The sequence below is a fragment of the Pangasianodon hypophthalmus genome, chromosome 3, assembly GCF_027358585.1.
Source record: "Pangasianodon hypophthalmus isolate fPanHyp1 chromosome 3, fPanHyp1.pri, whole genome shotgun sequence".
Classification (NCBI taxonomy): Eukaryota; Metazoa; Chordata; class Actinopteri; order Siluriformes; family Pangasiidae; genus Pangasianodon; species Pangasianodon hypophthalmus.
The window spans coordinates 13,518,606-13,544,242 of record NC_069712.1 but is presented as its reverse complement, the minus strand read 5'-3'; the positions used below and the strand labels follow the sequence as shown (position 1 = coordinate 13,544,242).

Sequence of the window (25,637 nt, the reverse complement as noted above, 5' to 3'; positions counted from 1 at the left end):
TTCCACTGACCAAAAAAAAAAAAAAAAAAAAAAAAAAAAAACGCGCACACAATATTATTGGACTGGTTCATGATATTCTGGTTTTAATTAACTGATTTTTTTTGGGTTTAGAAGAGCCATCTGATATAATTCAGACCTGACCTACTTTAATGGAGAACACAAAAGAACACTTAATGGTATGACTTTTCTAGTCTGCATCTACATGTGTGCAAACAAAAGTCATTATCATCATAAATAACAGAGCCTGGAAAAAAAGGGGGGGTTGTTCTGCCATTCTGAAATGACACTCTATTCTCATCTTGCTTTAATATATCTAACTACAAGCACATGCGGAAAACATTCCCCTCTTTTATCAATCTGACATTTAAGTGCATTCTTTTCAACCCTTGTAACATTTGTGGTGAGGCATTTCAAAGGGAGCAGACTGACATTCCTCACTGTGCCCTCTTTTTTTCTTTTTTTCTTTTTTTTTTTCCTTAAGAGAACACTTGGTGTTCTTTCAGCCCATAACTCGGCCCCTACGCTCATTTAGGACTAAACGTTTTGATGCTGCTACGCTCTCTGTCCATATGCAGTCTTGCTGTCCGAATTTACGAGCTGTTACATGCAATCCTTGATCTCTAATAAATTCTCGCTGCCCACCGGAGCCTTTCGTTTCTCAGCATGAAAAGTGTGGAGGAATCACATTTCCGTTTTGTCATCCCTAATGAGTCAAGGCTGAGATAGACTTCTAATCCAATAGGCTTGTGTGTACGTCTCTGTTGTCTGATCGCCTGCCACCGCTGCACTGCTGCCCACTTTTATTTTTGCCAGTCTGGATGGCTTTCTTTAGTAATTGATTGTGTTTTTCACACTTGGAGTGAAATAAGGGCTAAGAATGGCAGTTCGGATTGAGGATTGTTTGCCAGCGGCCATTGATGAATGGCGCCTGCATTTCCCTGCAGACTCACCGTTTGTTTCGCTTGCCAGTGCAGTCACATCAGCTGCTTCTAGTCATGCTACTGTACAGTTAATAAAACCCACATCAGTACTGAGCAGTGATGTTTTTATTTCCTGCTGTGCAGTGGACTGCTCACAACATGAGTTAGTAAGTAAACACTTGTGCTTTCTGCCTTCAAAATCAACAGGGTGTACATACTTTGTAGTGTGTGGGCGGCACTTTGGGTGTGTGTGCTATCAAGCAGAAGTGATGGGTCACGCTAATGTGGGTAAGATGTAATCTCCAGTTGAACACAGTACAAATTGCAAAAGGTTCTTTCGTGTGTGTGCGTGTGTGCGTGTGTGCGTGTGTGCGTGTGTGCGTGTGTGTGAGTGAGTGAGTGTGTGGTTATGGTTTGACTGTAGCTTCAGTCCAATATGCTGTGGTCTACTGGCTGTTGTGTTGGGCTGAGGAAGTGTGTGGGTGGGTGTATGTGTGTTCCCACGCTTTGTGGAGCGTATGCATTGTCCCTCAGATGGGGGCGCTCTTTGCCTCTTCAACGCCTGCACACCAACAGTTAATTAAATTACAATCACCTAGCACTTCTGTTAATGCAGTGCACGAGTCAGTGTTTGCAGTGAGTTTGCATTAATGTTTCACTTCATATCCAGGTTTTCTTTTGCCTCAACCCACAGAAACAGTCAGCTACAGCCATACGAGGAAGAGTCGTGTGATTTTTGTGATGTCCCTCCTCAGTTTATAGAAGCTTCAAAGTCCAGAGCGCACCGAGCTGCACAGCGCCGTCTTGAGGAGCCCCGACATGCCGAGCATCCCCAGCACGAGCCTTTTGTTGCCAAGTGTGCAGCATTGGTGTTGCTGAAGGAAGTACTTAAACGTGTACTTATGTGCGATCTCTCCTCGCTAAAGCAGGCCCCCTGCGGCTCGCTTCCTGCTCCTCCTCCCACAACCCCCCCCAAACCCCGGGCTCATTCTGAAGTGTTGCTTGATGAGCTTTTCCTCCCTGACAGTGTTGCTGGAGGAAGTGCTGCGAGTCAGGGGTGACCTGTTCTCTGTGCTAAAGCAGCTCTGCACTAATAGAACCGAACATCTGATTGCTTTCATCAGGCCCCTGTGTTTTCCTCCTTTAAATTTATCATTTTATAGATTAGGAACACCTATACACCTGCACTTTCATGCACTTATCCAATCAGCCTGTGATGTGGCAGCAGCTCAGTGCATAAAATCATCTAGATACAGATCAAGAGCTCTAGTTAGTGTTCACATCAAACATCAGAATGGTGAAAAATGTGACTGTGGCTGTGGCATGGTTGTTTGTGCCAGACAGGCTGGATTGAGTATTTCAGAAACTGCTGATCTCCTGGGATTTTCATTAGCAACAGTCTCTAGCAACAGTTCTGCAGGTGGGAAAAGCCTTGTTGATGAGACAGGTCAGAGGAGAATGGCCAGACTGGTTCAAGATAACAGGAAGGCTTCAGTAACTCAAATAACCACTGTTTACAGCCATGGGCAGCACAAAACCATCCTGGAAGCACAATCTGCTTCTTTTATTTATGTGTGCATTTGTGTACATTTATATACATTTAGCTTTTTAGTTTTTCATAGTTTTCCTATTCCTTATATTTATATACTATTGTGTAGTCTTTACAGTATATGTCTGTTTTATGTTAGCAGTGCTATCCCAAAATTTTTTAATGCCAGTAAATTAGGTGTGCAAAAATGACAAACATTTGCATTTGTTTTCATTGTGCAAATCAGTGAGAGAAGTGGCTGAAAGTTCAGCTCACCCCTGATGATTGTATTGTTTGCATGTTGCAGAAAAGCTATCTTAACACAGGCTCAAGGTCATCATTATTATTTTTTTTCCTGAAATGATGCCCAGATAGCATGCTGTTCACTACTGCATGTGTGCACGCTACGTGCAGAAGTACAGTACAGATGCACATTTTTAGATGGCTTGCTGCCCTCCGGCACAAGGCTACAAGTCCTCTATTTCCTGTTTACAATGTATGAGGTTTCCTGTTCTCAGTGTCTCTCCGCTGGTTGATATTGTGGTTTTGCAGAGATGCTCTGGACAGGCAGTGTGCAAAAATGAAACACTGATCTTTGTTGATCTTTTGCAATAATCTAATGTGGTTAGAATTTACTGGCTGGCTATTTTTTCATCAAGTCATTATTTTCTTTCTTCCTTTGCCACAGGTTTGAAGATATAGTCAAGAAGTTTAAAGTGGAGTACCATGCTGGCGGTGCCACCCAGAACTCCGTGAGAATTGCCCAGGTTTGTCTTTCATTCTTTATAAAAAGTACATCCAGTGTGCATCATTCCAACCCAAACATGTCAGTAAAAGCACCGTGCTTACATCATTATGTTGAACCGTATCTAAGAGTCGGTCTGGGCACACCACAGTTCCTCGAATAAAAGAAGAACACAAGTTCCAGGGCCCACAGCTATGTTGATCTAACTGTGGTGACTAGAGACTATCTGAGGCAATCTACAGAGATTATCTTATTGAGGCAATATGTGTGGTTAGTGATTACTGACAGCCCTTTTACTTTGAAATAGAAGCTTTCTAAAGCCCTTCCTGAGAATGTAATGATGGGAGCTGTTAGAGTATTACTACTAGTACATGATAAATTGATTTTAAGGTGTAAGGTGTAGTTAAGTCACCTATTTAAATCCTCAGCGAGGCCATCCCATTAACTGCAGAAGCCTAAAAACTCTCCGAGCTCATTCAGCATGAAGTTCATCTCCATGTAAAGGCTTTCTCAGAGTAATGACTGAAATGATTTCATTTCCCTGGTGACCCATCAGTGCTGTTCTAGCACAAAGAAGAAGAAGAGGAGTGTGCACGGTTAAGCTGGTACTCTGAGCACTGGGCTGGCTGTGATTTCGTTCTTTAACACAGGGGACCAACACTCCTGCTATCCACATTATTCCAGGTGGGTGATAAACTGTGCGCTGAGCTCTTCTTAGCTCTCTCTAACGCCAAGCATTCAATATCGCTGAGGAGAAATGTTTCACTGGCATCCTTGTGACGCTGACTCGGATCCAGATCCAGTGATGAATTACAACTCAAAGCCATTTACTCCCAATGTACGCCTCGTCCTGAAATGAGACGGTCGTTGTTTGGGCACTAGCCAGAGAATGCAACTGCACTTTCATTACTTTATTGCTTGAATCTTTACTCTTGTTAAGCACATTTATTATGACCAGACATGGGCTCGTCAAAGGACAGACAGGACCTATTCCTCATTTAAGCCGCTCTTGCTCCAGTGTTCATTTGCCTAAGTGGATTTAGATTAAATGAGCTTGTGATTGTACCTGTCCCATCAGACACAGTATCAGTCACTGAAGCTAATTAGTGCAATGCTTTGGTCAAAATGCTGACCATTGTGCTCCTGAGTGGCACAAAACAAAAGTCCTATCAATGCCACGTCAATGCCACGTCCATCCATGGCTGGCAGCAAAGGATGCAAAATTAACTACGGGAAGAATAGCATACTCTCTCTACCCTGTCAATCACAGCGACACTAGCTAATTATGTGCGTCTGTGAGGTCATGTATGTGGAAGAGGGTAGATTTCCAGTGTGTTACACTGCCGTGTGACTAGCATGGAGGAAGCACATGTTAGCCTTCGCTCTCCCTGGATGGTAGCCGTTGTGCACTATATGGACAAAAGTATTTAGATGCCTAACCATCACACCCATATGTGGGCCTTTCCCAAACAAAGTTGGAAGCACACAATTGTATAGTATGTCTTTGTATGCTGTAGCATTAAGATTTCCTTTTACTGGAACTAAGAGGCCCAAATCTGTTCCACCATGACAGTGCTCCTGTGCAGAATACAAGGTTCATGAAGATATGGTTTGTCAAGGTTGGAGTGGAAGAATGCAAATGGTCAGCACAGAGCCCTGAACTCAACCCCACTTAACACCTTTGGGATAAATTGGGACGCTGACTGCGCCCCAGGCCTCTTTACCCAGTGCCTGACCGCACTAATGCTCTTGTGGCTGAATGAACAAAATCCGAACAAAAAACAGCGCTCCAACATCTAGTGGAAGCGTGGAGGATATTATAACAGGAAAAGGACTTAATCTGGAATGGCTTGTTCAAAAAGCACATATGGGTGTGATGGTAAGGTGTCCACAAACTTTTGGCCATGTAGTATAGTGGAGAACTGGCTGGTGGGTGAGAATTGGCAAGTGACCAAACTGGGGAGAAAATGGGGAAAAAATTAAAAAATGGTTGAGAGGTTTGCACTAAGGTACAGGATGTTACGCAGCAGTTTAATCAGGCGAAAGAGTGTGAGAACTCTGCAGCACCTAGAAAGCCAGGAGCAGCGCAACCTGTGTGTCGATGTTGAAAACGAGAGCTTTGAAACTCAGTGTTATGGGCTCCTGTCTGAGCACACATCAAAGCACTGGGTGAAGATGAGGTGTTCACTCAAAGCCTTCGGGGCAAAACCAGGTGGCAAGAGAGGAGGTGCTTTCTGCTCCCACTACCTGCTCAAGATAGGCCATTTTTGCAGCCAGGACCTCTTTATCCTACAAGAAACTTCACGAACCCCCTCATCACCAATTTATTTTATGAATGTAAACCAACTATTCAAATATTAGACTAATTATTTAAAGATGTACAATATCGCCTTTTTTTTTTATTGGCACCATAGATAGACCTTTTATTCCTGAGCTTTCCACTGACGACGCATTATGTTGTCATTGGGTTGGTTTTGAGTTATTGAGGTTTGTATTAAACCCACTGTTGAATTAATAACTATAAAATAACAAGGCTAGTGTGTATATTTAAAAAAAAAACAAAAAAAAAACCACGATTCATATAAAAACTTAATCAAATAAATAATAAAAAAAAAAAACCTCTGGCTATGCTTCACAGACCCCCTGGGTGTTCCTGGACCCCACTTGAGAAGTACTGCTCTAAAGAACTCTACAGAGGGGCACACAGGATGCAAATATCTTAAAGGAGAGTACTCCTGTCCTGGAAATTTTAGCGTGATTGCTACCTTAACACACCCACGTCGACTCAGGAGAGACTTGATAATTAGCGGATTAGTTGCATTAGATGTGTTGGAGCAGAACATGCCAGACACACGTGCTTCAGGATCAGGGTTATGAATTGCTGGTTTAAACCATTTCATCTTGTAACCCACGCTTGTTCCCTGCTGCACTCACTTCAGAAAAGCCTTGGATTTTATTTGAATTTTATTAATGGCAGAGCTTTAAACCTTTCCGCATTGCCCTTTGATGTACCTGAATTGGTGAGTCCATGTGTGAGAGAGATGTAGTTTTATTCTGACGTTGCCCCCTCATGCCCTCGAGGGCCAGAGCAGATGAAGGCTCCCACTTGCCAGGAGGAACGTTCTCCCATTCTCTTTAAGCAGTGCAGCAAAGGGAACGCAAGCACTGTTTTGGAGCCCTGAACATCAAAGCGTGGACAGTGAATTGCCAAGCACCCTTCGACCAGCTCTGTTACATGTGCACACACGCTACACACCCCTAGTGGGCCCTTCAAACAGTTGAGAGTGTGAAAGCGGAGGCCTACTAATGCCTGGTACCAGAAAGCACTGAAGATCTGTGAAGCAGTCTCAAGAAAGTTCACTTTATTTCTCTATTAGAATTTTTTTTTTCCTTAAAGGAGTACACCAGTGTTTCAACCTCATCTTTATCTGTAACATATGTGCCATTGCCACAAACAACATTTTGACACAGACTTCCATTAAAAGTGAGCTGCTGATTAATGGGTTTCTGTTCTTTTCTCCTAAGGGCACTTGTTAGCGCAGTCAATAAACGTTTATTTGAAACACATAAAACGCATTTTTTGTAGAACACTTTCATAAATTCTGCAGTCAAGTATTTGGAAATTAAGCTGAACATTCTTTTAGAGGTCCTTTTAGAGATGGTACTACTTTTTTCAGATGAAATAATTTGTGCTTAGGCATCGCCAAGGGAAACGCTGTATTACACCCATGCTGAAAAATGTAATAAAACTACATAATAGCTTTGGTATGAATTTCTCTCATGTTTTTCATCTTAAACCTTTTATTAGCAGAATGTAAGGGTTGTATGTTTGAATTTGTGTTATATAGTTAAGTATTTTAAATGCTTAGAGTTTAACAAGTGAGGAATCACACACGACTGACCATGCTGTTATAGAAAAATAATCCATGATGTGGTGGTGTGGATTATTTTCCAATAGCAGCATATCCTGAAGTGTGTTATTCCTCTTATCCCTCAGCGATTTGCCAATAATTACAATTCAAAATTTATTAACGAACAGCACAATTCTTTTTAATGGCTTATAGTTGCATTTAATGTTGTGGAATAAGACAAGCTAGTTCCTGTTCACATGTTATCACTTATGTCGTAGCAGCTATAAACTGTCATTCACTTTACAGTCTCTCTCTTTCATGCTTCTTGAAGTTAATAAGACAAAAAACAGAGACTCTCATGTTATCGAGAAACCTGAAAGCGCAAGGCCTTCTGTCCGAAGACTTTCCTGTGGCGGAAAACCTACTGATCGTTACAAAGCACTGACACCCAAGACTCCTTCTATAAATGTTAAATAAATGTCTCCTAACAGAAAACTTCACCATATGAACAAATTGTGGGTTTTTATTTGCTAAATAACACAGTTTCTTAATCTGGTTATTATTAGGCTTAGATTGTGTAGGTTGTCCACCAAGTCTGTGTGAATGAACGGTTACTATAGGAACAATAACAGAATTTAATATGAACCATATAAATTAAAGCCATGGTGTTATAGAAAATAAGTCCATGCTTGGATCAGATTTGAGAATTCAAACTGGGCTGTGGTGTAAAGATGCAATAGCTAGAGATTTGATTGAAAAATCGAGTCCAGTTTTTCTTAATGCTAATGGTAGGTTTTTGAGCTTTTTCATTATTGTGAGAAAGATTTTTTGAAGTTTCTTCCTCTATCTTTAAAACCCAATCATGTGACTTCCATTTATTACACCTATGTATTATAATCCACATTAGTAAGTAGTAAAAGTATTGAGAAGCAGTGAAATAAATGAACTTGAGTGCAAGGAATTAGATAGCAGTGTATATACATATGACTCAACAGACAGCATTCCTGATAATACTCATATTACTCTGATGCTGTTTAAAAGCTTAATAAAATGTTGAATGGCAGTTTCAAAGTTTTTCTCTGTAAACTTTTTAAAACTGTAATTTTATACTTGTTAATTTCTTTTTAGATGCTTGTGAGACTCACCATTTGGTGTAGCTTGCTCTGGGTGAAGGGGACAGAGTGCATCAAGCTTGTGTAATTAAAACATTTTGGCAATGTTTAGACCAGTAAATTACTGAGAAAAACATCTGACTCACTCTCTGTAGAGTGCGCCAAATGAATTCAGCCTGTTGCTTGCGTTAATTATTCAGTATCTTTACATCAATTCTGAGGTTATTGCAGAGATCTCTAGCACCTAGACAGGCACCTTAGGAGTTAGTTTTAACAAGCTGCCTACAGAGATATCTTTGTTTTTTCACTCTTTCTATTCTCAACCACTTCTGCTCAACCTTTTTTTTTTTTTTTTTTTTTTTCCAGCCGTCATTGGCCCATGTCTCCTTTGCAGATTATTTTCAAGAGTAGAGAGGGGGCCCAACCTTGGAATCAAGCTGGACTTTTCATTTTTTATTAGAAACACATGTGCACTGTGTAGTTGGAACTCCTCTACGCAGAAAATCACTTAACTGTCTTCAGCACACAACGGCCTTTCCCAGTTCAGATTTTTTGCATGGAAACTTAAATTGGGGAAAAGTTGGTGTCTAGAAGACGAAAACGTTCCATGACCTCATGTTTGACTTGGTGTTTTTGCTTTCTTTTAAATAAGGCCCAATGTTCAAACGACCTCCTACTTGATTGATAGATTATATCTTTTTCCCCCCTTTTCACCACTGACTTGTTGCCAGTGAGAGTGGAGAGAAATGGCAAATGTTAGACATGTATTAGACGTGGCCTGGGCGCGAGAGGAAATTTCAGTGGAAAGCCGGGGAAATTCACGAACCTCTGAAGTCAATTTGGCCCCTGAGATCCTATAAACAAGAGGCCTAGCAGGGAACCCTAAACTCTCGTGGTGAATGGCAACAACATCTGTGTCCTATATTCACTGCTGCACATAAGAGAAAGTCAGAGATTGTCTTGATATCTTGCTGTCTGATTGTATTTCAGATAGGACTGTAGGAAGACTTAGGCATGGGTGTGTTTGTGTGAGAAACCTCTACCTGTTCTGCCTGGTTTTCTTCTGAGTAGGGCTTTACTGAATGCTTTTGTAGCTATAGCGAAGTGCAGTGGCTGATTAATGACTGTGACATTGCTGCAGGTAGAGAGGCGGATGTAATTTGCAGCGTGAGTCTGAAGTCCAGCTCTGTCGTTAAGCACGTTCTTCCACTCCTCGGACACAAGGTTAATTGAACGTTACCGTTAAAAGCCACTGCTGGTTTTCAGGCAGCTCAGTTGCTGAGAACTGTTTATTTCCATTCTAAGGAGGGGAAGGGTCACAGACAATTAAGCCCCTTCAAAAAGTGAGGGGGTTACACATATGCCTGTGCCTCCGTCCACACCTTTGCATTCCAGCAGAGCAGTGGAGCGGCAGCCATTTCCGTCTGCTACACTGAGTGGACCAACAAGTTACAGGTTACACCCAGATGTTTTGTGTGAATTCTCACAAACTGCTAGTGAAATCACACCTTTTCTTCTCCCTCCTCCCCTCGCTCTCTTGTCAGTTTCTTGTTTTTTCCTCCACTCCTCCCTCAGGTCTTTATTTACTTCACAAGCCAGGGTGGAGTATCCTTTTACCTTTTGCTTGTGCTGGTTGTACACAGGCCTGTCTAAGCCCGGAGCACATCTGCACTCTCATTGCTAATATTTTCCCACTGTTACCCATGCATGAGTGAGTGAGCACAGTGAATAAGCACCAGCTCTATTCTGAAGTTGTATCAGTCCTGAGGCCTCCCATCAGAGACCAGATTCCCTCCAAGCACTCTCCTGACCTCTTCATTTGAAAGGCCAGTTGATGCACCCGTTTCCCTCCCCTGCTCACAATCAAGGTGTTTTATGTGATATATAAATCCATAGTACACAATAGTTTCTAACACTCTTTGTTATTGCTGAAAAATGGCTATACTGTCATACACTTACAGCATTCCAGCACACACTTGGCATTCACTCTTTCCAAGTATATGTCTTCAATAATAATGCTGCATTCAACTTACCTTGGAAGTAAGAAGTTGGAACTCGTGATTACATCATTTTCAACCTTCATTTATTCGAGCTAGAGTGGGACAAAAACCTGGACGCCTCCATATTTGACTTTTGTTAGCTACGATCTGGCTAGCTAATTACACGGTTGCTATAAAGCAAATACTAGCATATACAGCATAACTCATTTAAAATGAAAGAAGTGCTACTTTGTTTACTCTTGATGCTGTGAGCAGCCATGTTGGTGTGACGACATGTGCTGAACTCTTTATGCAGTTGAGGAGACCTTCCTGACTTTCTGAGTAGGTAGACTTTCTTTCTTTAGTGTTTCCTAGTTGGTAGGTACGAGCTTTAGTCGAAAGCATCATCATAACAACCACAACAATATAATCTGAACTGTCTCATACCTCACTTTGATTTGTATGCAGCTATGGACTGTAGACCACCTGTTGCTTTGCAGCAGTTTGTCCATGCCCCTCTACCTTGCCCATGAATTAAAAAATAAAAAATGGACCACCATACGACCACCACTGAGCAGATATTTGTGTGGTGGACCATTCTCGTCTCAGCAGTAACACTGGCGTAATAGTGGCATGATGGTGTGAGTTGTGGTGGTATTAGCGTTTCATGTTTGGCAGCATTTCTGGGATTTTCTGACAGCTAGAAATATTTGTTTACATTTTGGAAAACAGAACTATGTAAGTTCGTTAGACCATATCTCAGGCAGGTGCAAGCAAAAAATATCTGGTGAGTGGAAAGGATTGGTCAGAAAGTGCAGGAGGAAAAAAGTCCTGTGCACACCTCTAGTCTCTTACATCTCTCTCTCATCTTAAGCCCTTTATTATTATTATTATTAATATTAATATTATTATTATTATTATTAGAATGTAGGCGTGTTAGATTTGAATTTGCACTATAATGTTATAGCTGCCATTAAACATCCAACATAAGTGAAAAGACCAGGAACATCGGTATTTGTCTGGTAATTACACATACACTAAAGATAAGCTAGATAGAGATTACGTTGAGAAACACCTCTAAAAATAGTTTACTTAATTGTAAGTACCCATTTTTGTTAATGCTAATGTAACTCTTAAGCTTTTTTTTGGTTCTTATGACAAAGATTACTTCTCCTCCTCAGTGTTGGAAGTTACTTCTTCCTAATTGTTTTAAAGCCGTGATAGCCATTCATGTGCAGTCAAAGAGAACCTTTTAATTTGCGTTTGAGTGACTTCTATGACACCCGTGTAGTAAGTTTCATAGTATCTTTAGTAGTAACTTCTATTTATTACACAGTAAGTGGGAAGAAACTACGTAACACTTAAAAAATAAAAATATTTAGTCAACTGCAGACCTGTGGTTAGGAACCGAAACTTGCACCTGATACGTTCCCACCAGCACAGCACACCCTTTCGTGTCAGTGTCGCTGTGCTGGGAAAATGGTTTATGCCCAAGATCACATCTGGTTTTATGCTGGTCCCTTTTCTTTTATGGAGAGGGCAGTAGAGGGCTGACAAATTGTGTGCAGAAACACATGGTCTACACTCAGTACTTGCGTGCACCTTTATGGTACGTATACCTGAGAAAATGGCTACTGCGTGAGCTACTGCATCCAAGGCCCTAACCAGGGTCAGAATTTTTTCAGAAATGTAACCCACTTCATATTTAATATACTCTAATGCTAGATGTGTAATACACAAATTGCTAGTATTTGATCTTGCTTATGTTACATTTTTCTTCCCTCCAAATACTGCTTAGACTCAATACAGTTAAAATTTATTTAGTTAAATGTTTTGGTTTGCAGTTATCTGTCTCTGTGCTTTTCTCTCTTGCTTCTTATGGATTACTGAAAAAACATACAAAAAATGCCATGTACCCTGCATTGAACACAGGGTACATCAAGTAACATTATTGCGATCAGCCAACATTACCGCAAGTAGCAATCTAATTTGGCCAGCAAGGTTTTGAGCAGACGCCCTCATGAACACATTTTTATCATGTTTTCTTGTTTAAACTGGAATATTTATATCATAGCTCTGGCAAGTGTTAGCCCATAATATGCAAGTTGCATTCCTCTGAAAAAGAAGTTGAGGTTTGGTTGTACAGTGGTTAATGAGAGCTTGAGAGCTAAGCATAATGGATAATTAAGTTTATAAGTAAACCTAAAGTATCCTCAATCCTTAGCTGCTCTGAGGTCAAGCTGAGGATGTGATCGTCAATGCTGATTAGGTAGTTTTTCCACGGTAGAATGTATTCTGCCACCACGTTGTCAGAACATCACTGTTTCCATATAGTAAATTTGACAACTGGAATGCGTTGGGGATAAAAATAAAATAAAATTTTTAAAAAATCTTCTGAAACTACCCAGGTGGGACCTCTGTGTCCTCATAGCTAGTTATAGTCCTGACTGCCTCATATTTATAGAAGTAAAAAAATAAAATTTAAAAAAAAAGAATGTATATAGTTAGGGAGTAGAAAGTGTAAACTTGGGAGTGATGAGTTTCCAAAATGGGCATTGTTTGAGCTTGTCTAACTGCTATATGGAGGCATTTTCAGAAACTAAGGGCTATTCTGGAGAGAGCATAGTTGCCCAAGTTACTTCTGTTTCTACATCAAGCCTGGTGTATTGCTGTGTGTTGTCATATTGAATGCTAGCACCAGACACATTTAGTGTAACTGTATTAATGCAGTGTCAGTAGGAATGAGAAATGAGGCCATGGTGCTGGACTTTGCTGTAGCTTTGAAGGTGTTGATTAATTGATGAAGCTGACACTTGCTCCTCCCTTGAAATTAGACACTGGTTACTTGTTAGTACAGTGTGCCATTTAAGCCTTCTGCTCCAGTGTGTGACATTTATACTACACAATATGTTCTAGTATTGTTGCAAAGGCCGTAGAGATGATTCAAGCCTGAAGCCACTGCTAAAAGGTCGAAGGCAGTGACACGCAGATACGCACACGCGCACACGTGTGTATTTATAGACGCAGTCGTTCGGATGTGACAAATGGTGATGAACGCAGAACTCTTAGATCCTTCCAGCACTTAGTGTTACGTGACATAGCGAAGGTGACGCTTCCCCCGCATTATGAATAATGATTAACTGCAGGCAACCGCCAAGAAGGGCTTGGTGGGGGAAGATATAAATAGACTCTGTCTTTTGTTCGTTCGCTCTTGAACGTGCTAAAGAGGGGGCTGATTCTGGAGGAGGAAGCAATGAGGCATGGAGAATATGGCAGAAAGGGACCTTTTTCTCCGTGTTACTAACAAACCCACACTGAGACACTTGTCGCTAATCATTTGCATACACACAAGCGTGTTTAGATGTACAATAATGGCTGACCCTTTATATGCATTCAGACTGAGCTTCTGTCAACAGCATGTGAGAAGTCTGAGCAGCAATGAAATGCATTTAGTGACAGGAAAAGCCATGCATTAACAAAGCATCCAGGTCATGTTTTACTGACAGGGAGATTTAAAGGCATCAGTTATCTCCTAAACTGATTATAGATGGAGCCATTGGACCTTCAGACAGCATGTATTTTATTGCATTGGACATATGGAAAATAACACTGGGGTATATTATGGGATGTAGGGTTCTGTCATGTCAGTGAATGTGGCTAATGAGCTTTTTTTATTTATTTCATTTTTTTTGTTCACTGAGAGATGGCTTTCTTAGAGCTTAAAAGGAGCTCGTAGTGTTTTAATGATGGGTTGATCTAGGAAATTAGATAAGCTTTTATTTTAATTGGAGCACGAACCAAGTCTTGCGTTTCTCAATATAAGCAACTCTAGAGTCAATCAATGGGCTTAGTTACTGGTAATGTGGTCGTAATTCTCACTACTCCCTTCGTCAAATTGACTGCAGCTCTAAGTCTTAATTAAAGCACTTCTTCATTTAAGATCAGAGCTTTGGAGTGCAATTTGTGGCTGCGCTCTGATCCAGTCGAATAATAATAAATGGGAAAAGGCCCTGCATCATGCGCCTAGGTGGGAAAATCAAAGTCATGACTAAAGCGCTGATAACACGCTGGATACTCATAGTCTGTCGGCTGTATACATTTCCATATCACTCAATTTACTCCCAGAGATGCACTCATAGCCGGTGGGGAGATGAGCAGATTGGATAGTCATTCGTAAGTATGCACTGAGATGTTTGTTGATTAACATTACTGGCTCTAGGGAGCTGGCAGAGCTTGATTTGTGTCATCTCCCTCCCAATGATTTGAATTTAGATTGAATGAGACATATTGGCACGAAATGTGGGCGCCTTGTGTCCCCAGGGTGCACGTTCGCTCTTACACACACACATACGCACATATATACATAAAAAAAAAATTGGCTCTCTTTTGTTTTTGACAGCAGCTGTCACGTGCTTGCTCCGGCCATAGACTTAATGTCCTTGGGTTTCTGAAATGCTTGGTCCTGTCTATGCTGCTATAATCTCTGTTATAAAGGATGAGGAGCTTTGTAGCCTGGCTCTCAGTATTCATGGCATGCCACCTCGCTAAGCACCCAGGCCCCCAGTGGATCTTATAACTGGAGCACTAATAAAGCTGTTGATTTGGCCTCAGGATGGCCTCCTGATATAGTACAGACCATCCTTTCTAAATCCTATTATCAGTGTTGGATTTTTTCCTCTTTCCACGCTCAGGACGTGGTCCAGGAAATGAGTCATTTCCCTCCTGTTTGGTTATCCATAACACTGTGAAACGTTTTGGATCTTTTTGGAATGTCATCCATCATAATGACGGTACTTTTTCCCTCCATTAACGTCATTATGTTGGTGGAAGAATGTACTTCTCACATAGAACTTCACAGAAATCCCAGAATGCATTTTGTCGTGCGAAAAGATCTCCAGGAGCAAGGCAGCATTTGTTTGACAACCATGAAGGACTCTGTGGCTCCCTACCTCCGTTATCATGTTTACATGTCTCTGGGTGGTTCTTTACTCACTCCTGTGGAGGAACCCGTAACTAATCGATGATGGATGTCAACATAGACAGAGCTACAATTACACAAGGAGTCATCCTTTAGGGCAGTCCCGCTGTCTGACTCATTTTCCCTTTAAAGTCTGCTCATTTATGGGTGGAAATGCTTTGTATTCTGGGCATGTGTTGCACTTTTGGAGATGATATCTCTAAGCAGTCTGCGAAAAGAAGAAAATGAAAAGTAAATTCGGATTCTGTGTGAAAATTGGGGGAATAAACGGAATAAAAGATATCAACTAACAAGTCTGAATTTATTGATCATAATTATCCTATGGCTGCTAGTTGTATGCACATTTGGTTTCTTATATTATTAGGACTATTAAATGTTATTACCACTGAAAAAGTATAATTCCTATACATCATCCACATAGAGGATGAACTGACATCTGTCATAAACCGATTAAATTTGAAAGTAAGAGCTTTTAAAAATGTAGCACCTGAAACTTCAGCACCTACTGACGGCTCGTTCTAGGGTGCAGGAAAAATGGGCCGTATGAATTTTGGATGAAGAACAGACCCAGTATCTAGTAGTGCCAGTGCTGGTCTTTTAGTCTTCCTCCTGATCTCCCAAAGTGACAGCACGGGGGGAGTGTATGGAGGCAAGTGTTGAGCGCCTGTGAAAAATGAATGGGAGGAAATGACAGGAGCCTGGTGACACACAGTAGGTGACAGACAAGATACTAACAGTCAGCTCCTTCCCATCGTACGCCTGCACCAGCTCCCTGCAGTGCAGCAGCCTGCCTGAGCTCGTGGGGGCTTCGGATGTTGGAGAGAACCTGCTATTTACTACCTGGCGTATCATCACAAATAGGATGTTAGCCGCAACACTGTCTGACCAGGTGGATAGTTTGTGGCAGTGTTGGTATGTGTGGGATTTTGTTTCGTATGGTGATAGAATTAGTGCCATGATTCCCAGTCACATTAATTAGTGTTCATTTTCACTGCATTTATACAGGGATGAAAAATACTTCAGTAATTATACATCGATACCGTACTTAATTTGGGGTCGATCCTGTGTTATTGGGGGGAGTTTTCTTGAGTGTTAGTGAAATTGAATAATTGTTCTCTTACTTAATTACATTTTTAAGATTTTTTTTTTTTTTGCTCCTTAAATTTTTATTTAGACCTTTTAAAGTACTTCAAAGTACAAGTCCCAAAGGCCTCTTCTGTCATCCAGCCAATGACTGTATGCTGTGAGAAGTTTATTTACATTTCAGTTTAAAGCATTTAATAACGCTAATCAGTGTTTAAAAAAATATATATATGTATATATCAAGAATGCCAGTTCGTCATCTGCAGTGACTTTCTCACGTTATACAACATAGTTAATACTAGTGCTATCTGTGTGCGTTTTAATATAGAGAAGCCACCAGACTGCAGTGTGGAACATGAGGATGAGCGCCCTGGCCCTACCTCAATAAAAAGTTTCAGTATTTCGGTTGATTTAGCAAAGACTAATATAAAAAGAGGTGTCTCCTTTTCCTGCCTAGAAGGCATGAAATCTATCTAATTAGTAAAAGCATGTTGAGGTACGTTTGGCTAATTTTCTAACGTTAACTGGCTATATTTAACAATGTTAGCTTGTTTTCTTTGCTAATGCCAGGTTAGATTAGCATCAGTTCAAGTAGTTAATGTGTTAATGTGCAAGTCAAATTCTATCTAATGGAACATTTTTGTTATTTTCAGGTTATTTTACCATCTGATTGATTTATTAGCAAACTGTATATCATTAGACATGCAGATGACCAGCAAACAGAAATTGATTGAAGTTTTCAGGCAAAATGTATAGTTCCTTCTAACAGTTTTAGAGAAGTAATAAGTTGGTTTTCATATGAAAAATGACATTAACTTAATTTCATCTGTTAAATATTTCTTTTTACCTTTTAATACTTGAGTACATTTATAAGTAGCAACTTTTTTTTTTCCCCCCACTTGCACTTTTTTAGGATAATTGAGTAATATTTTAACACGTTATCTATACTTTCATTAAAGTATAATTTCCTAGTACTCTTTCCACCCCAGCATTTATATAAATAGCGAAATCTTTTTGGCAGAAAGAATGTTGTCGTCTTTAAGTTTGTGTTCAGCTTTAAATCCTCCTAAAATACAAAGGCTACGCAGGCATGTATGTGAGTAATGCTACTTGTGTAGCTGCCACATAGTCATGGGTCAAGTATAACCCCGGCCTTAACCCTGCTGCACGACTCAGAGCTCATAAATACCAGCCCTGTTATTACTAACCTAATTATTAGTTGCCATCTACCGTATAAATTGTGTGCTGGAGTTTTGATGTGATGATGCATGAAGTTAGTTAAAGCTGTAGATTCAGTATCGAGTGTTAAAGCTGGGTTTAGTAAACTTCAGTGAGAAAGTGTGAGCGACTTAAGCAAAAAGAACGGTAATTAAAGAGCTTCTTGTTTTCAGCAGATGACGGGATTGTGCATTTCTCTGTTGAGGACACGAAATGAATTTTGTTTACCTGCGAATGCTTGGTTCCTGCAGCTCAATGAGAAGCAGGCAGGAGCAGAAATCAAAGATGGCAAGACTTGGTTTTCCCAGTTATTGAAAGGCCCACCACAGATGAATTTTTCAGTCTGGTTTTAATCTCTGTAATATTCTCTGCAAAAGAGCTGGCTCCAGGGGGAAATTTACAGCTGCGTTGCTACAGATGACTTTCTGCTTGTCATTAAATGTGCTCAAACAAATCTCATCTCTGGACATCTTTTAAAGAGATTCATTATTTCTGTTACCCTTCAAGTTATTTTGTAGCTAATGTACTTGGACTGACCTGGTTTGAACCTGCCATGTTTTGAGTTGTTTTGTGTCATCTGCGGCTCGTCTATAAATACTGGCCTACTTAAAATTCACTTTTCATGGTTACAAATTCTCTCACTCAGAATTGTTGGAGGTAGCAACAAGGACAGTGGGAATGTACTGTCTACCATTTGTTGCAAAAATAAACCCAACTGCTTTGGGGATGTCGCACACTGTGGTTAAATCCCTGTAGGGAACCACATTAGGATAACAATTGAGAAATAGACACAGACAGATGAGTGTTTGACAGCATGCTGTAATATGTGCTGGACCTCACTGAAGGTTGTAACTCTTTCAAATGAACAGTTGGTATCAGTTTTCCTGTCGCTGTTTGTCTGTATTCCTGTCCACTGTCACATGCCTCACATATCCAAGAGTTACTGCATCCACCTGCACTGCTGAGTTTTACGACCACCAGCGTCCGGGATTCCACACACCATTGACGTTAACAAGTGCAGAGTATGTTATGTTTAGCCCTGCGTCCAAGTGTTGGTTTGGTTCATAGTGTGCAAATCTGCCAAACCTTATTGACCTGTCACAGTTATTACATAACCGCTTAATCGCTGATCATGATTATTTCAGCTTATCATGATTAATCAGTGGATGCCTCAACAGTGTGTTCACATCAATTACAAGGGGTTTCATCAATAACAGAGGTGACATCAACCAACACCGTACCATGAATGATTTTTCACCTCAGGAGATGCCTGAAAGCCAAGCTTTTCTGCCTTTTCAGAAACAGCAGTCGGAACAAATGTAGATAAAATTCACCTGGTGGAAAAGCCAGTTCACTGAAGAGGACTTGGGAAGCATGTTTGCTTCCAAAAAAATAAAATAAAATAAAAAGGAAGCACTGTATTGGTCACACCGGACTAGAAAAAATTATCCGTTTCATCCATTGACATGCTCTAAGATTTGTAGTAAATTCTGGTGGGGTTTTTTTTCTTCTTGTTAGCAGTGTTGGCAACTTTGTCAATATAATCAAATCACTACAGTTTTTATAGCTATTTTTTGTTGCAACACAGAAATATTGTAGAGTTGTAACATGAACATGGCCTGTTATTTCTTTATTTAGTACATTATTCATTTGTATAGTCTTTCTTGTAGTCGGTTGTTTATTGTTTAGTAACCTTTTTATACATTTCATTGTTAAGTTTTCTATAATTATTACTTGTGTAAGTTTCTGTTTTGTTGTTTGAGTGACCTTTCGATGCAGTCGCCACCTGAAATGTCATAATTGTGACTAGGTGGGATATAATAATATGATATTGCTTTCAACACTTCTTTTGAAATGCTAATATGTATGTATTCTTGCTCTAAAAACCTCACAGATTGAGTTATTATGACAGTGGTTGCATGTTGACAGTAATTCATATGAATTGCACATTTTAAAGTGGGATTTCACAGAGAATAGCAATGGTTTCTGAGTATAGATCTTTACTAAATTCAGACGTTATCAAATGTTATGAGCCTTTAGTTTTTTGCTCAACTATAGTTCCACTTTAAAGCTAAGCAGCATTGCTCATTGACTACCTTTAGTGGTGTTAGTAGCCAAAGTAAATTCTTTGTTCGAGGTCTGAAGGCATGTAGATGCTGAATTCAGAGTGTTACTAGCCCACTGGAGTTTTACACTTTATTATATTTTCCCCACAACATTCCAACATCTGATTTTTATTTTTTTTTTATTATTTTTTTTTTTCTCCTTCCTTTCTGAATGCAGCAGCAGTAAACAAGCGTGCTGACAGGATCTGGGTGCTCCTCCTGAGCATAAGCTGTCAAGTTAATTGCAAGTTTTACAGGAGTGTTGCTGCTGCCTGCCATTAACTTGTGAACTGATCCGTGGTGCCATTGTTTTGATTGGTATCATCCCAGGCAATTAGGGCTAAATTCCCCCTGCCAATTAGATTATTTAATATCCTACTGTTAACTTTTAATAATTACCCTGCGTTTCTCTCCAGCCTGCTTTATGGTCTGGACTTGGTGGTAAATTCATGCCTGGTTTGTTTGCGCCAATAAACTCAGTCAAAGTTGTATTTTTACCTGTTCGTGTCTCATTTGTGCATGCTTGCACGCTGTTGATTTTACATCTGAGTAGACATTTAAATTCTGAAGTCTTACAAGTGATTCTAGGAATTGTCTAATGAGAACAGATGTTTTTTTTTTTTTTTTTTTCTCTCCACTCCTCTATTCTGTGCTCATCATTATTAATGCTGGCATGTGCATGATTAATTAACTCATTAGCCAGTTCAGGCTTCAGTCGACCTTTCCCTGCTCCGATCTGCACAATTACGCATGGATGCCAATAAAAAAAAAAAAAAAAAACAGATTTTGATATTCTCACTTTGTACAGCTGGGTGACAAATTAAAGGAATGAAAGTCTCTAGAACAGCACTGGAGCAATGAACAGTGTTTTTAAAAAGATATTCTCTCAGTTGGTGTTTTGATAATGGTGGTGGAGACCGCTGTCTAACATGTCGCTGCAAAATCTACCACTGGTGTTCAGTTGGATTGAAATGTGGCGATTGTGAAGGCCATTGTGTAGGATTTCCATCATTCATATGCATTAAAAACTCAGTGAGCCCTTGTGTGCTATGGGTGGGGGCGGGGTCATCCTGGAAGAGACCACTCCTATCAAGATAGAAATAACTATAAGGTAAATAAATAAGGTGAATAACTTTATATTGATTTACAGTGCTTCTTCTCTCTAACCCTGTTCATACTAGCAAATGGCAAGTAGCTTGTGTCACTTGTAGTTTGTCTCTTGTGGCTGTGTAACGACTGCTACTGTTGTCGCTTGTGGTGTTTTTCTTTTTGTTTGTTTGTTTGTTTGTTTAAGTTCCAATGAGAAATGGTAGTAGCTATATACAGCTTCTAAATCTGAGTAGTTTTTAACACAAGTTAAATAACAAACTAAAGTTTAGTGGTTTGATTTGTTTGACATGTTCAGTGCTAGGCTTTGTGTACTAGCTTTGTTCACAGATTGTCAAAGCAAGCAAACTGTACTAGCTACATGCTCACACGAGAGGCACCAATAGTCTCTTCCTCTTCATTTTTCTTGAATCTTGTAATGTCTCTATACAAATTTAATGAGAGGTCGTATATGACAGGATAAGATGAAACCATATTTGTGCGTCAAACAGTAAATGGGAACTGAAGTTGTGAGTGGGGAACTGAAGAAACGTCGGACCATGTGCACTGTAGGACTGTTCTGAGGAATCATTCCAGATGGTTATTTGGATTTGCCGCTTTATGGCGTCGTATTGATTTGCATTGAGTGCACGTATACAAACAAAAATGCTTTGTCGCTTGCTTGTGTAATTGTAAGAACAAGTAGAAACTATGCCAGTAAAATGCCTCCCACAGTGTAGCCAAGCCAAGCCAAGGTTTCCCTTTAATTTTCCACCCGTCTGTATTTCTTCAAAGGATGCAATATGTGGTGGATTGTTTTATTAATGCGCCATTGGAGTGGTTATGTTGGTTTTCTTATGAGCATTCTAGGGGTCTTTTGTTAAACTAATTGATGCGGTTAATGCAACTGTGCATTCTTGTGTAGCGTCACGGCAGGAGGCTCAATATGGATCACAATACCAAGAGTATCAGAGTGCAGAGGAGGAGTTGTCTTACATACTGCTTCTAGGCCTCCCATAGAGACTGCCTGCACACTCCAAACCTAATTAAGGAGAAGGCAGTGTGCCTTACAGCATTCTCCATAATTCATAAAAATCAGCAAGGCTGCCACGACTCCTGTCGCACCTCAATACCTGTGTTTTGTCTAAGTGACAGGAGGAGGGGGCCAGGAATATAAGACGCATATCGCCGTGGTGTGGCTGGTTGAGCATCAGCGAGGGTGTGACGGAGATGGTTGGGTTTGTTGGTGGAAAGCAGCTGTTCTGAGATCAGTGAAGGGCTGTCTCATGAGGCCTCTAGAAGCACTGCTGAGGAAGCAGGTCACCTCATGACAAGCTGCACTAGAGAGAGAGAGAGAGAGAGACAGAGAGACAGAGAGAGAGAGAGAGAGAGGTGGCGGCACAAACCCGGAACAGGTGTTACCGTGTTGTCTCCTTGTTTTGATGTATTGCTTGTGCTGTACTGAGACACTTTGCTATATACTCTGCCTCCCCACTAGAAGTCATATTTATTTGCTCGGGAGAGTCTGTGGTTTCAGTGTATGTTTATAATATGCGGTTGTATCTTTTAGCACTGTTTTTTTTTTTTTTTTTTTTGCGTGTATGTTATGAAAAGGTCAGGAACAGCTGGGTTACAGAGATTTTCAGTCTACTGACTTGTTCTTTACAACCTCTGTGGTGCTCTAAAAAGCACGAGAGATTTATAAATTATTCAAATGTCTTTTTTTTTTTTTTTTTTCCCCCAACTTTACCATCTAAAATGGGCTGGCCCATGACTCGTACATGTCATCTCAGCTTTATTTTTCATGCAGAAATTCCTTCAGCTCGTAATATTTCAATGACATGATACATCAGGGACGTGTTTAATTCTAAAGCAGCCACATGGCTAAAAGCAGTGCGCTTGAGTACACACATTTATGAGGTCGAGTACACACACTCATTTAATTACTCAATCTGATTATTGAGTTCAACATCTTATATTTAATAAATGTGGGTGTTTGCGGTCTATTTTACAGTCTAACAGATCCTCCCTGAACCCTGGGGTATTTACTGCGTAAAGAGCAGTCAAGTAGTTTTTTGAAAGTGTCTGGGATTGTGCTGGAGTTTTGCCAGTGCAGAGTCAGTGTGTATTATTTTGAGGTGGGTGTAACTTCCTTATGCCAGTCATGGGCGCTGGTGTCAGGAGGCCCGGATTCCTGTGGTGGCCAGCTGTTTTGTACCTCTCTTTAAGGAAAACTACAGGAGGTACAGACGAGGGTTTCTAATCATTAACACATTAACCTAACACAAATACTCTGGGGGTGTGGTGGTGGAATGAGTAAGAGATTAAATCTGTTGAGAATTGATGACAATTATTAACATTAATAATTAGGATCCCCTGTTGGTAGTTAAAATTAGTGTTGCAGTACACAGATCTACAGAGTCGCACTGGGCGAACAGCAGCAGGGGATTTTTATAATACAGCGGTTCAAGCGTTGCCCCGAGGCTGCTGCCTGAGAGAGAAACGCGTGCCATTAAACCCAATGTCACACTCTTGACTAAAAGAGGAAAAGTGATGGGCTTTAGCGCTGTAATTAATCTCAGCTTTGATTTGTGGTGCCAGTACACAAACGCTGTTCCAGGCAACAGCTGAGGCCTTTATAAGAAATCATGTTAATTGTGGAAGCCAGTTCTCCCAACAGGGGTTTCAACATGCGGGTAATTTTCTTTGTTTGTTTTTTGAAATGTAATTCAATCTTGAATCAGTCTGATTGCTAATTATTGGTCACATTTCTGCCTGGCTGTAGGGGACCCCTAAATAAATATTTCATCATTATTTTTTTCCTTAATTTCATTTTACATTTGGCATATCTGAATCCCTTTGTAAGGATGTCTTTTAATAGATAATGACAGTTCTCATGGTTATAACTGTGCTTATATATCTCTTATTGTGACTTATTCCTAAATAGAATTTATCTGCATTGCTTTAGTGCGTTTTTTTTTTTTCTTTTCTTTTAACCCCACTCCTGAAAGAATTCTTACCAGTCAGTTATTTTCATTTGCACTTTCCAATGATATTTATTAATTAACATAATTGGTTTAGTGTTTCCCAAAATAAAAACAAGTTAGTAATTTAAACCACCAAGACTCCAATTAGAGTGTAGTCTTTACTGAAGCTGAAGGCAGTCAAGCACACACAAGCAACCTACACGCTGACAGATTGATGTGTCTTCTAAGTTTTATATCAGACCATGCGCTCCAGCCCACACTAAAGTTTAAAAAAAAAAAAAAAAAAAAAAAGGCCCACTCCTGCAAATTATTTGTTGAGTCTCGCATGATCCCAGTCCCAGTGCACACCTCTGTTTCGTTGTTTTAAATCTTTCACCTCAAAGGCTGTCAGTGCATCAGAGGATAAATAGTCAGCTAGACCTCATTCTCTTTCCTGTAAATGTACCAGGTCTTGTCTTAATCAATTCTTGCATTTATCTTTCTGGGATTTCTGGAAACCTGTTTTCATACTTAACCCCGTTCTGATTGATTACCATTAAATTCCTGAGTAAAAGTGCTGTGTTAAAGGGGCCTGTTCATTTTTTCATGCTGTTGGAAAGAACTTTGCAGAACCAGCACTATGGAAAAAATGTCAGTTGTTAGTTATGCTTAAGCTTTCACTAGACTTGACCACAGCTCTGTTAAAGTGAATAAAGATATTTGTGGTGAATGAGCAGTTCAGAGAGTAATGTATTCATTTCACTGAAAGAGAGCCAAGCTAAAGCAGAGTTACAGTGATACAGGCCTGAGCTTTCAGGCCCGTGTGTAAAAGCAATTAGTGTTGGGCGGCTCGCAGGTTCACCAGTCCCAGGTGTCTGGGAGAATTTCTTTGCTCAAAGGCTGAAGAGGAGAGGAAAATTAGGAGACGAGAGGCATGGAGGAGCGGAGTCTTCTCAGTGTTTGCAGAGCGCTGCCACTCAGCTGCGCTCGGGTTGCCAAAGTCAACAGGGTCTGGTTGTGGCGAGACAAATTTGCCAGCATTAGCTTAGAATGAAAAGCTCATTTATCCCAGATGACCTTCTCAACGTATTTCTTGGGCAGTGCTGTCAATGCATGGCTTCCCCTCCTGCATCTCTCCCTCTGGTTTTTATAGACACTAAAACTTCTGGACTGGAACTCAGGGGTGGAGGGGGGGCTAGTGAGAGTGGGATGGAGGGATTTGGGAAAGTGGGGAAGCAGGAAAGAGGGGGGCAATAGGGGAAAAAAAAAACAGGATTTTGGTAAGAGAAGAGAGCAAGGGGGTGAGAAAGTAAGAATGATCTGCAGCTCAGGTGCCATAGCTCGATAAATCAGTTGAAGCTCCAAGGGCGGTGGGATAATTGAATTGTTTTGGTACGGTTGTCCTGAAGTAAAATGTGCATTAAATGTGAAGGGTCCCCCCCCCCCCCCCCCCCTCTCTCTTGCCGTCTCTCCGCTTGTTCACTTTTTTAATGGGTGCGGTGGATGGGATGAAATCGGATCCAGTGTTTGGCTGAAGGGAAGCTTCTCTTGGCCCATAACGCCGGGGCCTGTGGGAGCTATTACAGAGCAGAATTCACATTTTTGCGTTTTCATATGGCTTTAACTGAAGAGCCAGGTCCCCAGCTCTGACCCCGGTAACATTGTGCCGTGTCTGGGAAGGCGCAGCCTTTGCACAATCCTCCGCCTTGCTGGACCGCGAGGTGTTACGTTTGGCAACCAAAAAGAGCTTTTGAGAGACGTTTTTATGGGCGCAGAAATACATCTGCCACATCCCTCGATATGTCTATTATTCTATAGTGCCTTAATGGTCTGCAGAGGAATCATTTCCTGAGCACGGTTAACTACATGCTTGGAGAAACTCTAGCCAAAGTGGGGGGATTGGGAAAACCTGATGGCCTAGTTCCCAGCTCTCTGGCAGCTCTCACACAGCTCTGTTACAGTACACTTACAGTTAGCTCACTCACAATGGCCTTGATTTATCACATTGATTAGATTTATGGTTGAGTGTACATCGGGGTGCAGAACAGGCCGCCTACCCTCTGATC

At 40.7% G+C, this 25,637-nt stretch overlaps 1 protein-coding gene across 2 annotated transcripts in view; it reads left to right on the top strand.

Moving 5' to 3' along the window:
• Positions 1–25,637, top strand: part of adka (adenosine kinase a) — a 131,778-nt gene that overhangs the window by 28,001 nt on the left and 78,140 nt on the right. For both annotated transcript variants that reach the window (XM_034302727.2, XM_034302728.2), the window contains exon 4: positions 3,137–3,215. In XM_034302727.2, the coding sequence (XP_034158618.1) occupies positions 3,137–3,215 (79 nt within the window). The remainder of the gene's footprint in view (positions 1–3,136; positions 3,216–25,637) is intronic.